Source organism: Eurytemora carolleeae, unplaced genomic scaffold, assembly GCF_000591075.1.
Source record: "Eurytemora carolleeae unplaced genomic scaffold, Eaff_2.0 scaffold27, whole genome shotgun sequence".
Classification (NCBI taxonomy): domain Eukaryota; kingdom Metazoa; phylum Arthropoda; class Copepoda; order Calanoida; family Temoridae; genus Eurytemora; species Eurytemora carolleeae.
This window is the reverse complement of record NW_019396259.1, coordinates 65,407-78,018: the sequence shown is the minus strand read 5'-3', so window position 1 is coordinate 78,018 and position 12,612 is coordinate 65,407. Positions and strand designations below refer to the sequence as shown.

The 12,612-nt window shown below is 31.2% G+C and overlaps 1 protein-coding gene across 1 annotated transcript; it reads left to right on the top strand.

The window, feature by feature from the left end:
* The first annotated feature begins 427 nt into the window (after positions 1–427).
* LOC111699530 (carbohydrate sulfotransferase 11) lies at positions 428–11,698 on the top strand. Its single transcript, XM_023470221.1, has 13 exons — positions 428–503; positions 1,227–1,419; positions 2,835–2,957; positions 3,331–3,388; positions 5,886–5,970; positions 6,805–6,858; positions 7,315–7,377; positions 8,301–8,384; positions 8,951–9,017; positions 9,668–9,739; positions 10,198–10,244; positions 10,440–10,499; positions 10,872–11,698. The coding sequence occupies exons 1-13, from the start codon at positions 490–492 to the stop codon at positions 10,927–10,929; spliced, it is 978 nt and encodes a 325-aa protein (XP_023325989.1). The 5' UTR covers positions 428–489; the 3' UTR covers positions 10,930–11,698.
* Positions 11,699–12,612: the final 914 nt, after the last annotated feature.

Below are 12,612 nucleotides of genomic sequence, written 5' to 3'. Positions count from 1 at the left end.
CACTTTCTTGAATTGTTGAAAAACTAAGGATTAAAATGTCCCCTAGGAAGTTCAGAGTTGCCTAAATCTGAACGAAATTCTTCTGTTACTTAAATACAAAGAAAATTGGCAGAATACATTTTGGAAATACCAAGACTAGGAGTATTTAAAATAATTATTTTAAGAATTCTACTTCTCAAACTAGGGTTAAGAAGACGATCTTTATGTCGTCTATCTCAACTGTCATGTGTCCATGGGACACCCTGTTTTTTAACAATCCGCTCATTAGAACAATAAACACAAGCTAACTTCTATTTATTTAGTGAATGTATTCTGTTAATACTGGTTGTGGTATGGACAACTCTTACTATACAGTACAGTACAGTACAGTACAGTACAGTACAGTACAGTACAGTACAGTACAGTACAGTATAGTACTTCTATTTATTTAGTGAATGTATTCTGTTCCTACTGGTTGTGGTTTGGACAACTCTTACAATACTTGATTTCATGCAGTTCCCAATGTAAGCTTATTCTACAAGGTTAACTAATAAGCATAGGAATTAATCCTATAAAGGCTGGGGGTCTTAATCTTAGTGCAAAGACCTACCCCCCTCCCGCAACCTCTAGAAAAAGAACCTGAGTCAAGATATAGGGTTGCAATGCATGATCATTTTGTTCTTAATTAATATTAAGATAACGCACATGTTTTTACAATCATTGTTCAAGGGCTTTACAAAAATGTAGGCTTTAGATCAATAGCAGAATGATAAAGGAGAGTAGCGAATTTTTAGTTACAGGGTTTCACATAAACATGGGAATTCAATGACGAATTTCAAAAAATTCTATGATTTAGTATAGTGATACCTACTGAGAAAGCTGTAATCTGTAAGAATTTTGTCTGCTTGTTCACATTTTGTTTGTTTATATTTTGACTGCATAAGGGTGTACTTAGTAAAACAAAAAATTGCAGTATACAAACAGAGTAAACTTGTCCGTCTTCACTGTTCATCTTGCGGATAAATTTTAGCAGACATAATAATATTATGGCTGCTGAATATAGGTATTACAATGCTAATTCATAACAAAAACGATATCGAATTCGGCACTGAATTCCAATGTTTTTTGGGACAGCCTGTACCTGAACATTTAATTTACAATGATGCATTTTTTATTCTTTTATATATTCGTTTTTTTAGTGCTTTTTATTATAAAGTTTTAGATAATTAAATTATCTTTTTTTTTAGTAGAGAATCAATGTTTCGGAGATATGTCCCAAATCAATCAGAGGAATCAATCAATGGGGAATTTAGAGCAAAATCAATCATTAAGCCAGCATCATTTGATCAGTCCAACAGATCAAATATTCAAACCAATGGATCAAATAATAAACCCAACACATTATCTGAATTTAATTTAGAGAGTTGGTTACGCACACAGGTATTTATGAATGTGGATCAACTACAGGGTGTTCAATGGAACATGACAATTGTTGAATAATTTTAGATGTACTAAAAAGAATAATACAAAATATCACATGGCTGTCATTATAGTAAATTTTATTTATAATAGAAATATTTATTTGAGTATAAGATTTTCTCATCAAAATAATCTGCAAAAAGTCTTTAATATCTTATATAGTACATATGAGACAACTATTTACCAACTCATGATTCGTGGGACACCCAGTATAACTAGCTTGTGAAACCTGGAAAGTGCCGTGGACAGTTTTTAAATCCACCTAGGTCCATAAGAAGAACAATTTATAAGAAAAAGCACTTCAAGAAATCCATTAAACAGTAAAATAGGAAGACGACATAATACCAATGCTTAGGGTAAAGGTTTTGATGTTGTTATGAATGCATCAAAATTTCCAAACCAAACCAAGGTCAGAAATCAACATGTTACGTGAAATTGATCTCTATTGCACAAAGAATTGCTGTGTTGGATCGCAGTTCGGTTTCAGGATTTTTGGACTGTTAAACGGTTCCACAAAAATATGAGAGATCATACAAACTTTAAAACTGTTTAGTCTCAACATTTATATTCAAAACAATTTAAAAAACGATTGTGTTCTAACGATCGTAATTGTATTGTTTTTCGTTTATATTTTCTCTTTAGATAAAAATATTGCAAAGTTTGATATAAAAGCAACTTAAACAGAAAACACTGTAATAACTTATTTTTAAATTAAAAAAAACGAACCAGAAATATCAAAAAACTAACCAGAAATATCAAAAAACGAACCAGAAATATCAAAAAACGAACCAGAAATATCAAAAAATCCTAATTGATGGTTTAATATTCTGCTCTTTGAACAAACCTATATTTCATGTTCATTGGACCATCTAAATCATAACTTTGGTAAAATTGTCTACTTCAAACAGTTTATGCAGGACCAACTAATTACTATACAACATCTCACTCATAAAGGAACTGAGTTATTGCCACAAATTTATAGAGGTCGTAAGGACGGAATCTAATAATACACAGCGATATCTTATACCAATACATATTTTCGTAAAACAAGAACAAGGGTTTGAACTACATCAATCTGTTTATATCTTGCACGAGGTAATAAAATGCTAGAAGCTCCGTCTTGATCCGAGTCTTGGCTGTGGAACTCTTCTAAGGAGGCCGATAGTCGTCTTCCCTAATCTATGCAACATAACCTTTGCTATTTTAAATTAGACTATTTAATCTGTATTGAATTATTTTAAATCATCAAAGATCTAAGACAGCGGGTTGCAAAGATATGGGGATAAAAACTCGGAGTTGGTGGCAAAAACTAAGTTCTGTTCCTTTCCTATTTGATGCCAAATTTCAAAACACAAATTATTTTTTGTTTTCTTTAGTCTGTTCGGACAAGTCTAATCCACGAAGTTTGTAAGAACCATTCTGATCTTATTTACATACTGTACAACGATAAGTTTATGTACGATGATAAGCACAATCTATTGTACTGCAGACAGGCAAAGGTAAAAGCTTTTCCGTTGAATTTTTTAAGGCGGAGAGTTCAGAGTCATTATTTGGGTTCAGTCGTGACATTGAGTATCCGGTTTGTGCAATAAACACTGTTTAAAATCTTTCTCTCCTGAACTTTGGAGGATTTTGTTTGATTTAACATTTTTGAAGATCCACTTAAATATAAAAAAACCATCAAAGCTATTTATTATTTTCTCAAATTTTATAACAAAAGAATAAAAAGTATATTACATGCTCTTAAAAAAACTGAAACAGGCTCAAGCGTTATATGAATTAGCAATGTCAAACAAAGGGTAAAAGCGCAGCGAAACTTTAAAGTCGGGCTCGTTACAAAATTTGCCGCGTTTGTAAATTGTTTTTGTTTAGGTTGGTACATCAACATGGTTAAGTTTATTTCTTGATCTTTCAGATAGTTTACAAGAAGGTAAGATAAACTCAATGATTCCCAAAATTTCCCTAATTTAAAATTTAGAAATAGATGTAGATTTTTGCGTCATTTTACGTATTGTTATTTTTCTTAATAAATAGCCAACTATTTATATAGAAGTTACAATTTCATTAAATGGTATATATGATTGAATATGTTTGTGTTTTTTTCTTAAAATCATGCTTATTAGATCGTTTTTTTTACCAATCGGTAACTCTAGTATCGTGACTCAGCCCTTAACAAGACCTGTGATTCTGCGTGATTGAAACTGTGGAATAGGAAGACGAATGTCAGTAAAAAAGGATGATTTTACATAAAAATCCAGGAATTGTTCATTGCAAACACTGCACACGTTAAATATCAATTTGACTTAATAAGTAAATTTTCTAGCTATTGCTTTAACTTTAAATTCTTTATTAGAACAATGGCTTGAAAACCCGGCTTTGCACGGAAGCTAAGTTTCCTTAAACCAAATTAAACCAAATTACTTTAGGATTTATAATCCATGCTGAAAACATTTCTAACTAGTTCCGAAAGCTAAATTTGTGGCAAATCGGTTAAGAGGTGTATGGGTTAAGATCGGATGTACAAGCAAAAACACAAACAGACAAAGAGAGATTGGTATCCACTGGAGGGATTCAGATATCCTTCCAAGGGGTTTATAATTCCACTGGAGGGATTCAGATATCCTTCCTGGGGGTTTATAATTCCACTGGAGGGATTCAGATATCCTTCCTGGGGGGTTATAATTCCACTGGAGGGATTCAGTTATCCTTCAAAGAGGTTTATAATTCCACTGGAGGGATTCAGATATCCAGGCTGAACAGGATGAAAAAAATGAGTATAAACTAGAAGGAAAGACGGATGAGAAGTATGGAAGGTTAACAAGAATGATAAACCCCCTGGAAAGATATCTATATCCCTCCAGTGGAATTATAAACCCCCTGGAAGATATCTAAATCCCTCCAGTGGAATTATAAACCCCTAGAAAGGATATTTGAATCCATCCAGTGGAATTATAAACCCATAGGAAGGATATCTCAATCCCTCCAGTAGATTTATAAACCCCCTGGAAAGATTTCTGAATCCCTCCAGTGAAATTATAATCCCCTTGGAAGGATATCTGAATCCCTCCATTTGAATTAAAAACCACCAGGAAGAATTTCTGAATCCCTTCAGTGGAATTAAAAACTCCTGGAAAGATATCTGAATCCCTCCAGTGGAATTATAACCCTCAGAAAGATATCTGAATCCCTCCAGTGGAGTTATAAACCCCTTGGAAGGATAACTGAATCCCTCCAGTGGAATTATAACCCCCCAGGAAGGATATCTGAATCCCTCCAGTGGAATTATAAACCCATAGGATGGATTTCTGAATCCCTTTCATTTTTCCTTTACAGTGCCTTTAAGAAAGTTGTTTAACATTAATCCTTGAAATATAATAACACAAATTGATGGGCTTTTGTGGCTTTTTTATCTTTTCTATTAAAAAATTACTAATAGCAAGTTTTCGAATACGAAAATCAGATGGATCTTGAATTTTACGAAAATTTGGACAATTTAGAGACCGGAAGCTTAGGAAAGGTTTTAGAGTAAGAAAAATCAATTTGTTGACTTTAAAAGTCACTAAAATAAAACAAAGATATCTGAAATGGATATTTCCTAACATTTATTTAAAAAACGAAATTGTTTTGAAATATAAAATAAATGTAACTAATGGGGTTTTAATTTAACAAAGAGTAAAACAAATTCGAAACTTCAAAATCCAACCAACCAAGATATAACCCGCCCAGATATCCATATTTCAAAATGTTGACTTTAAAAGTCACTATAATAAAACAAAGATATTTGAAATGGATATTTCTTAACATTTATTTAAAAAACGAAATTATTTTGAAATATTTGCATAGGACAAGGTTAAAATTGGTTGGTTCAGAAATTAACAAAGGAATAAATGATGAATATTTGTGGGCACTTCATGGGTGTGTTGTAGAGCTTCATGTTGGTGGAGCAGATCAACAGGAACTGGAACAACAGGGCTTATCCAACCTAGTAGGTAGAGATTGCGGCTTTATCATGCTGGATTTGAGCGATTATGTTGTCTCTGGAATGCATGATGAACTGGGAACCCTCGGGTAAGCACGCCTGCTGCTAGCTGAGTATCTGTATCATCATCATGAAGGAGTCAAGTGGCTCCTTGTGTCGGAGCTGTTACTAGCTCAACTCTCCTACTCTGACTGAGGGGCCGGGAGGTGTAGAGGTGTGGGGGGGAGGGGAAGGAAGGGCAGGGGTGACATGTGGGCGGAAAAGGATTCATGCATCTTGAAAACAAGCAACGGCATCGGAGTCGGTAAAATCGTCTTCCTTATATTTCGAATTTGTGTTAACACAATTATTCTTAAAATGGAAAAGTTATACTGTGAAGAGCGTTGCTTGTAGATAAATCCTTTCTCAAAAAATTCGACCTCACCTCATTATTTCAAATTTTTTCTAGAGAAAGATGATATTAGCTTTACAAGTAAAAGATTACATGCTAAAGTGCCGAATATGTTTCCCCTTCCACCAAACCTAGACGTCAGGTAAATAAAAAACAAAAAAATGATGAATAATTGTTCATATATCAAATAGAAAAGAATAACATTTTAGAAGAAAGGTCCAAATATTCCAATATAACAAGCCACCAATATTGCAATAATATTAGTATTTACTTTAACCCTACTGTCCCTATGATGATTGTGGGGGGTTGGGCGAGGGGGAGGTCCCCCTGAAGTTTTTTCTTAATAATTAAAAACTTCTTAACTTTTTCAACTTTATTCTTGGGAACAAATTTTGCTAATTTTTTGTGATGCATAAGGTAGGGTGAATAGTGGTTAATAAAGTAACAGATCGTAAATATATTCATTTGAAATGCTCTTGAAAATGGATGTTATACCCGTGTCACATATCAAAAGTAAAAATCAACATTTTTCCGACGCATCTTTTGAACTTTTTTTACACTCATATTAAAGTCTTTTTGTCAATGATCAGGCCTTGAAAAGTTGGACTATGGGCATGCATCAGTTTGTTATGGTTTATTTTTTAAAGGGGCTGTTTAAAAATTTCAAAGCGATCCAGCTTTTGAAGGATCACATGCCCAGTTAACAACGAAACCAGTTCAATCATAAATCTAAGTAACAATTTACTTTTACATAACCAGGAATGAAATTCGATCAATCGCATAGGTCTTCATTTATAATTCATTAATTTAAAAATTTACAGAGTTGTCTTATTAAACTTTATTATAAAAAACAAAGAAGAAAAGAAAAGAGAAAACCAATTTCAGTATAATAGGTCAAACTATAACTGTTATCATTAAGCTAGCTCGGATAAGGATCGAACTATTAACTATTAGACATAATTCATTTCTTTTTTAGTGATTTAAGTGAGATATCCGTCTCATTCTCCATGGTTCGACATCCGTTAGAAAGGTACTTTTCAAGCATCTAAAAATAAAATTTTAAAAGTGAGCAATTCACATATATTTACATCGAAAGTTTTTTTTGTCTAAAAAGTTATTTGTTTGAAAATCAAGGACGAAATTGTGAAAGTTAAAGTATCACATATTCATTATTCCGTGAAAGTCGTCTTCTCTCAGTCTGTTTAAGTTTATGTCTCTAATTGCAGATAAATGATTGTCAAAAAAGTTACAAAAACTTTTTCCATATATTAAATCAAATCATACATATTTCTGCAGTAATAAAGATCATAACTGCAGTTATCAACAAACATTAGTACATTAAATATAACATAAAACAACTGGACAGCTTTCACAGAGCTCTCCTGTGATCCTGTTAAGATATTCATTTTATAAGAAGGTTAAAGATATTCTTTTTTTTTTAAATTCATTATAGTTTTTTTCGATTCTGATGGATAATTTTTTTTAGGCTTGTGTCAGCATATTTGGATAAAATGGTCGACAAAACAGATTTAGGATTCTTAAATTTAAGGTTTTTTCAGAAACAACATATTATACTTCAAGCTTTTTCATTAGAAGAATTCAAAATTGTAAATGATATGCTTACTTACGAACAATTTTTTTTTGAACATTTTATAGATTTTAAAATTTTGTGTCATAAATTAAAGAAAAATAGAATTCTGGCCTGACTTAAACCTCTCAAAATTGGGTCAGCTGGGTGGTCTTTTTTGTATTCAATTGTTAGATTCTTGGGAATGATTTATTTTTCTGTTTCATAAAAATTTCTAGGTTATAGTTATAAAGCAATACAACCAGAGAGAAGGATGTGGGGTACTGTGGAGTATCAGGGGGGGGGGGCGGTCAGCCAAAATAAGTTTATTCCATAAACCTTGTATTTACGCCATATAAGGTTTGGCCGCTTAAGAATTTTTAAAGTTGTTTAGATTTTATGTTTTTGTTAAGAAGTTTAACCCGCTATTTCATTGGAAACTCTAAAAATATGATTTTTCAACACGCTCCTCTGACAAAATCAAGGTTATGGCGTGCTGCCGACGCGCCTAGATCTTTTTTATATGGGTGTTTATAGAATCGAATTTTTTTTCTTTTGCTATTAAATTAAATATATGTTTTTCTTCCCAAAAGCTCCCTGTAACAAAGACAACATCTATATATTATATCATTATAAATTGAAATCATTATAAAACAATGGAAGCTACAATTGCTACAATGTTTGTTTATAAAAAAAATTTCAGAATATATTCGTTTTGTCCATTCTCACCATGCATTAAAATTGCATTTTAAGAGGCGTATTTTGATAAAAACCAGTCAACGCCCCCCCCCCTTGATAACCTATAATACCCCACCGTGCAGGGGGCGCCAACACCCCCTTTTTAGGTTAGACTGAAGAAAATCAAGTCGTGATCTTTTAAGATTTTTCTTTATTTTTATATTTAGGGACAGAATTATTGAAAAATATGGAAATGTTAATTTTGAATCTTTTGTCAGACATATTGTGGACTCCAAATCCTTTTTGTGCAGGTAAGCATACAGTGAGAACCAGAAAACTCTGGATTGAATATCGTCTTAGTTCTGCGTTTTTATTAGAACTGAGAAATGTTGCAACTGATATATCAAACAAAGAATTAACTAAAAGGTTCTCAAATATGCGACCCCAAAAGCTGAATGTTATATCGTCTTGGGATACTAAAAGAAAAATTTATTTTCCTACAAACATTCGTGGATTTTTCAAAAATCTATTTCACAAATTCTAGGACGAAACCTTTTTTTCTGGCAAAAACTTATTAATTATTTTGACAGTTTGCATTTTTTTGAGCGGTGAGACCAAGGTTGTATAATAAGTAGGGTTGCTCTTTATGCGCTCCAATGTACGGAAATGTCGTCTTCTAAGATAGATAGATTAAAACCTCTATGACGTCACCCTCGACTCCATGATCAGTAACGCCATATGAGGTTTTTATTTATCTATCTTAGGATACGACATTTCCCGTACATTGGAGCGCATCAAAAGTAGCCAACTTATTATACTTATTATACAACCTTCGCTATAAGATTCAATTTAGGTAATAAATCTCTGATGATTTTAGATCGATCTCATCGTGTCATTATGATGTTCATTGGCTCCCTCAAGTAGCAAGATGCTTCTACTGTCAGGTATTTAATCAATCAATCAATCAAACAATCAATTAATCAATCAATCAATAAATCAAACAATCAAGCAATAATTCTTTTTAAATCAATCAATCAATTATTCTTTTTGCAACCAATCAAACAATCATTGAATCAATCGAAGATCCTTCGATTGCTTAATTAATCAATTTCTGTTCAATTAATAGATTATCAGTTATTTAGATAATCAATCAATCAGTTAATCATTTAATTAATCAGTCAATCAGTCATTCAAATAATCAATTAGTTCATGAATTTATAAATTAATCAAATCCTCAATAAATCAAATAATCAGGTAATAAATAAATCAATCAGTTATAAAATCAATCGATCAGGTAAACAATCAATTAATCAATGATTTATTAAAATGATCGAGCACACAATAAATCAATTAATCAATTAAAAAATCAGCTAATCTATCACTCAATCAAATAATAATTCAATCAATCAATTAATGAATAAATAAGTCATTGATCAATCAATTGATCCATCAATCAAATAATAATCAATAATAATAAGGCAATCAGTCAATTATTTAACCATTAATCAAATCATCAATCAATTGACCAATAAATCAAATGAATCAAACAACTTCTACTTTTTGAAATAAACAATACGTTTAAACTAACTTTTAGGTTCCGTATAAATACATTCTCAAACTTGAAACATTCAAAGACGATCTTCAAGGAATATCGTTAGTATCCAACGTAAGTAAACTTAGAAGGGATTATATCGATGTGTTAGACCTATCAAACACTCTGATACAAATTTCGAATGCAAAATTTCTCCATCTGATTTGTTAAAGGGCTGTATACACAATTTTGAATATCACAAAAGTTTCGAAAAAATCTCATTAAATTTTGTCAAAATGCTTGAACAGCTTAAACAATCCTTTCTAATGCATTTATGCTGCACAATAATTAAAAATTTTAATAAAAAAAAATCAATTTGTTCTAAAATGCTGCATAATAATTAATTACCATTTTGGGCATTCGATAACTGTTTTTTACTCATCTTTAGATGCACATTGCCATTTTTCGCAATCAAATTGAAACACATTTTTGCAACACATAGGAAGGTTGTAAATTATGATATAATTTACAACCTTTTTACAAGTTTGATATATCTTATAATTATATGTGAAAAATAAAAAAAATCTTTTTAGATAAAACTTCCATTAATAAGAAAACATGTGAGCAGTGGTAACACAAGGTAATTTTTTTTTTTAAATATATCATAAAAGATAACTTAATTAAGGGGCAGTAGGGTGTTTTCGTACAGGAGGGAGGGGGGGGGGGGCACTTCCCCCTTTTCAGGAAGCTAAAAAAAGACATCCCACCCCCCCCCCTTAGTTGCACCACCAAATATTTAGGTTATAAGTTTTAAGAACATTTAGTTTTTTTTCAGAGAATTGACAAAAAGATATATGAGATCTCTTCCTACTAATCTAACAGAAGAAATATTAAGGTTTAAAAAAGTTATAAAAATAAAAATATTGATCTTTAACTATTTAATTCATTACCACATTGAACTATTGAACTTTAACTGTTTAATTCATTACCACATTGAACTATTGATCTTTAACTGTTTAATTCATTACCACATTGAAATATTGCAGATCTTTAACTTGAACTATTGATTTTTAACTGTTTTATTCATAACCACATTGAACTATTGATCTTTAACTGTTTTATATTCATTACCACATTGAAAGAAGGTGTTTTATTAATAAGTAAACAATAATAAGTAATAATAAGTAAAGACAGAAAATGATCCATTTTTTCTTTCAAATAAAAATGTTGTTATTTCTGTAATATTTTATTTACAATTATATTTCAGGGTCTACCGGGAAGATTTTGAGATGTTTGATTATGATCCAAATTTATATTTAGATTAAGAAATTAGTTGATTCTTATACAGTGGTAGGCGATTATATCAATACAAGGAAGACGAATTTCGAATTCAATTTAGATATAAATTAAGCTGTTAAACAGCATGGATAGACAAAAACATAGAAGTCAAGAGAACTTGTCATTTAATAGATCTTCTCTTCGATTACATATAAACTTGTAATTCGAAAAAAGCGTGCTAATTGTCAAAACCTAAAAAAAAAAGTCGTTTTCATTGTAATGTATAATCGTTTACCACTGTACTATACCACAGCATTTCTTAATTTCTTAATATTTAGCTTATACAAACTTGCAAAGCGCTTCTCGCCCCGGTTTTTCTTCATTCAGTATCACATTTTTAAATGTTAACCCACCATTTAGGCACAAATTTTACTTATTGCATTTAAAATTATAACAAGTCAATATTTTGTAGATTTTTTGTTTATTTTAAATGGTGGAATTACAAAAAAGAAAAGGAACCTCTTCCATAAACTCTGAACTTCTAAATCCTTTTCTCTTTTTAACCTGATGTTGTATACCTTCCATATTTTAAACTATGAATGCGTTCGATCAAAGTGCTAAAGTAAAATAAATAATGATATACACCCCAATACATAATCTGGCAAAGATTAAAAAATTAGAGTTTGAGGCAGCCAAGCTCTCAGTTTCTTTTTAAGAAATGCTTCTCATAAAATAGAATAAAATATACGTACATGAATATAGTCAGATAAATGATCCTAAAGTGTCACCGTTAAAATAAATGTTTAATTTTCTAAATCCCAGTTGAAAACTTGGAGCAGAATAAAATCCTGAAATGGGTTCCTGTAAATTTCCCATTTTAAAAAGATTGGAGGGAATCAACACGGATTATGGTAATTTCTATTTTAAACAGATCTACACAATACAACACTACAAAGGAATAAAGGAACGAAAAGAAAATGTCCTCTTTGAAATATTTGAAGAAATAAATCAGGAACCTTAATGTGCATTGTGCATTTGGCATTAAGTGTTATTTCGATTTTTTTGTTTCATTTGCACAAATTTACATTTTCAATCTTTTGTGTTTTTCGTTGTACAGACTTTTTTTTAACATGCATGCACCCAATTCTAAATTTTGAAAATTAATATATTTGAATTACGGTGTTATTTGTTTACAGAAAATGACTTTCCGGAAGGAAATAAATTGAGTTTAAACCACAAACTAGAATTTCTTGATCGCTATTTCCAATTGTCGTGGATATTTCAATCAATAAATTCTCTCAGATTGCAAGGCTGAAGTTGGAGATGCCATGAGGCTTCGCACGGGGTTGAAAAGATATTAAGAGTTGAATGTTGCAACTTTCTCAATTTGAATGGATCGACGTTACGTTTTTAGGTACAAGAAGAACCTTGCGCCCATACAAATTCAGAAAGTTGCAACATTCAACTCGGATCGTAAATAAATCATTCAGATATTACAACCAATAATTATCGATAATTTTTCAAAGCATTCGTATACAGTTAATATTTCATAATATTTATTTTTTATATTTTATGAACTGATAGTTACTTTTGAAAACTTTATTCCTGTTTCGAGGATTTTTGATAATGAAGACGACATTTTTATATTTTCCAGGAATATCCTGCCTATTAAATTTCTTCTTTTTCCCATCTGAAATATCCTGTCTATGTAATATTCTGTCATTCTTTAA

Bases quoted from the DNA above. Each gene is read 5' to 3' on its own strand.
- LOC111699530 (XM_023470221.1), top strand. The intron at 3,389-5,885 runs GTAAGATAAACT...AATTTTTTCTAG, and splicing joins TTCAGATAGTTTACAAGAAG to AGAAAGATGATATTAGCTTT. The intron at 6,859-7,314 runs GTACTTTTCAAG...AATTTTTTTTAG, and splicing joins GTTCGACATCCGTTAGAAAG to GCTTGTGTCAGCATATTTGG.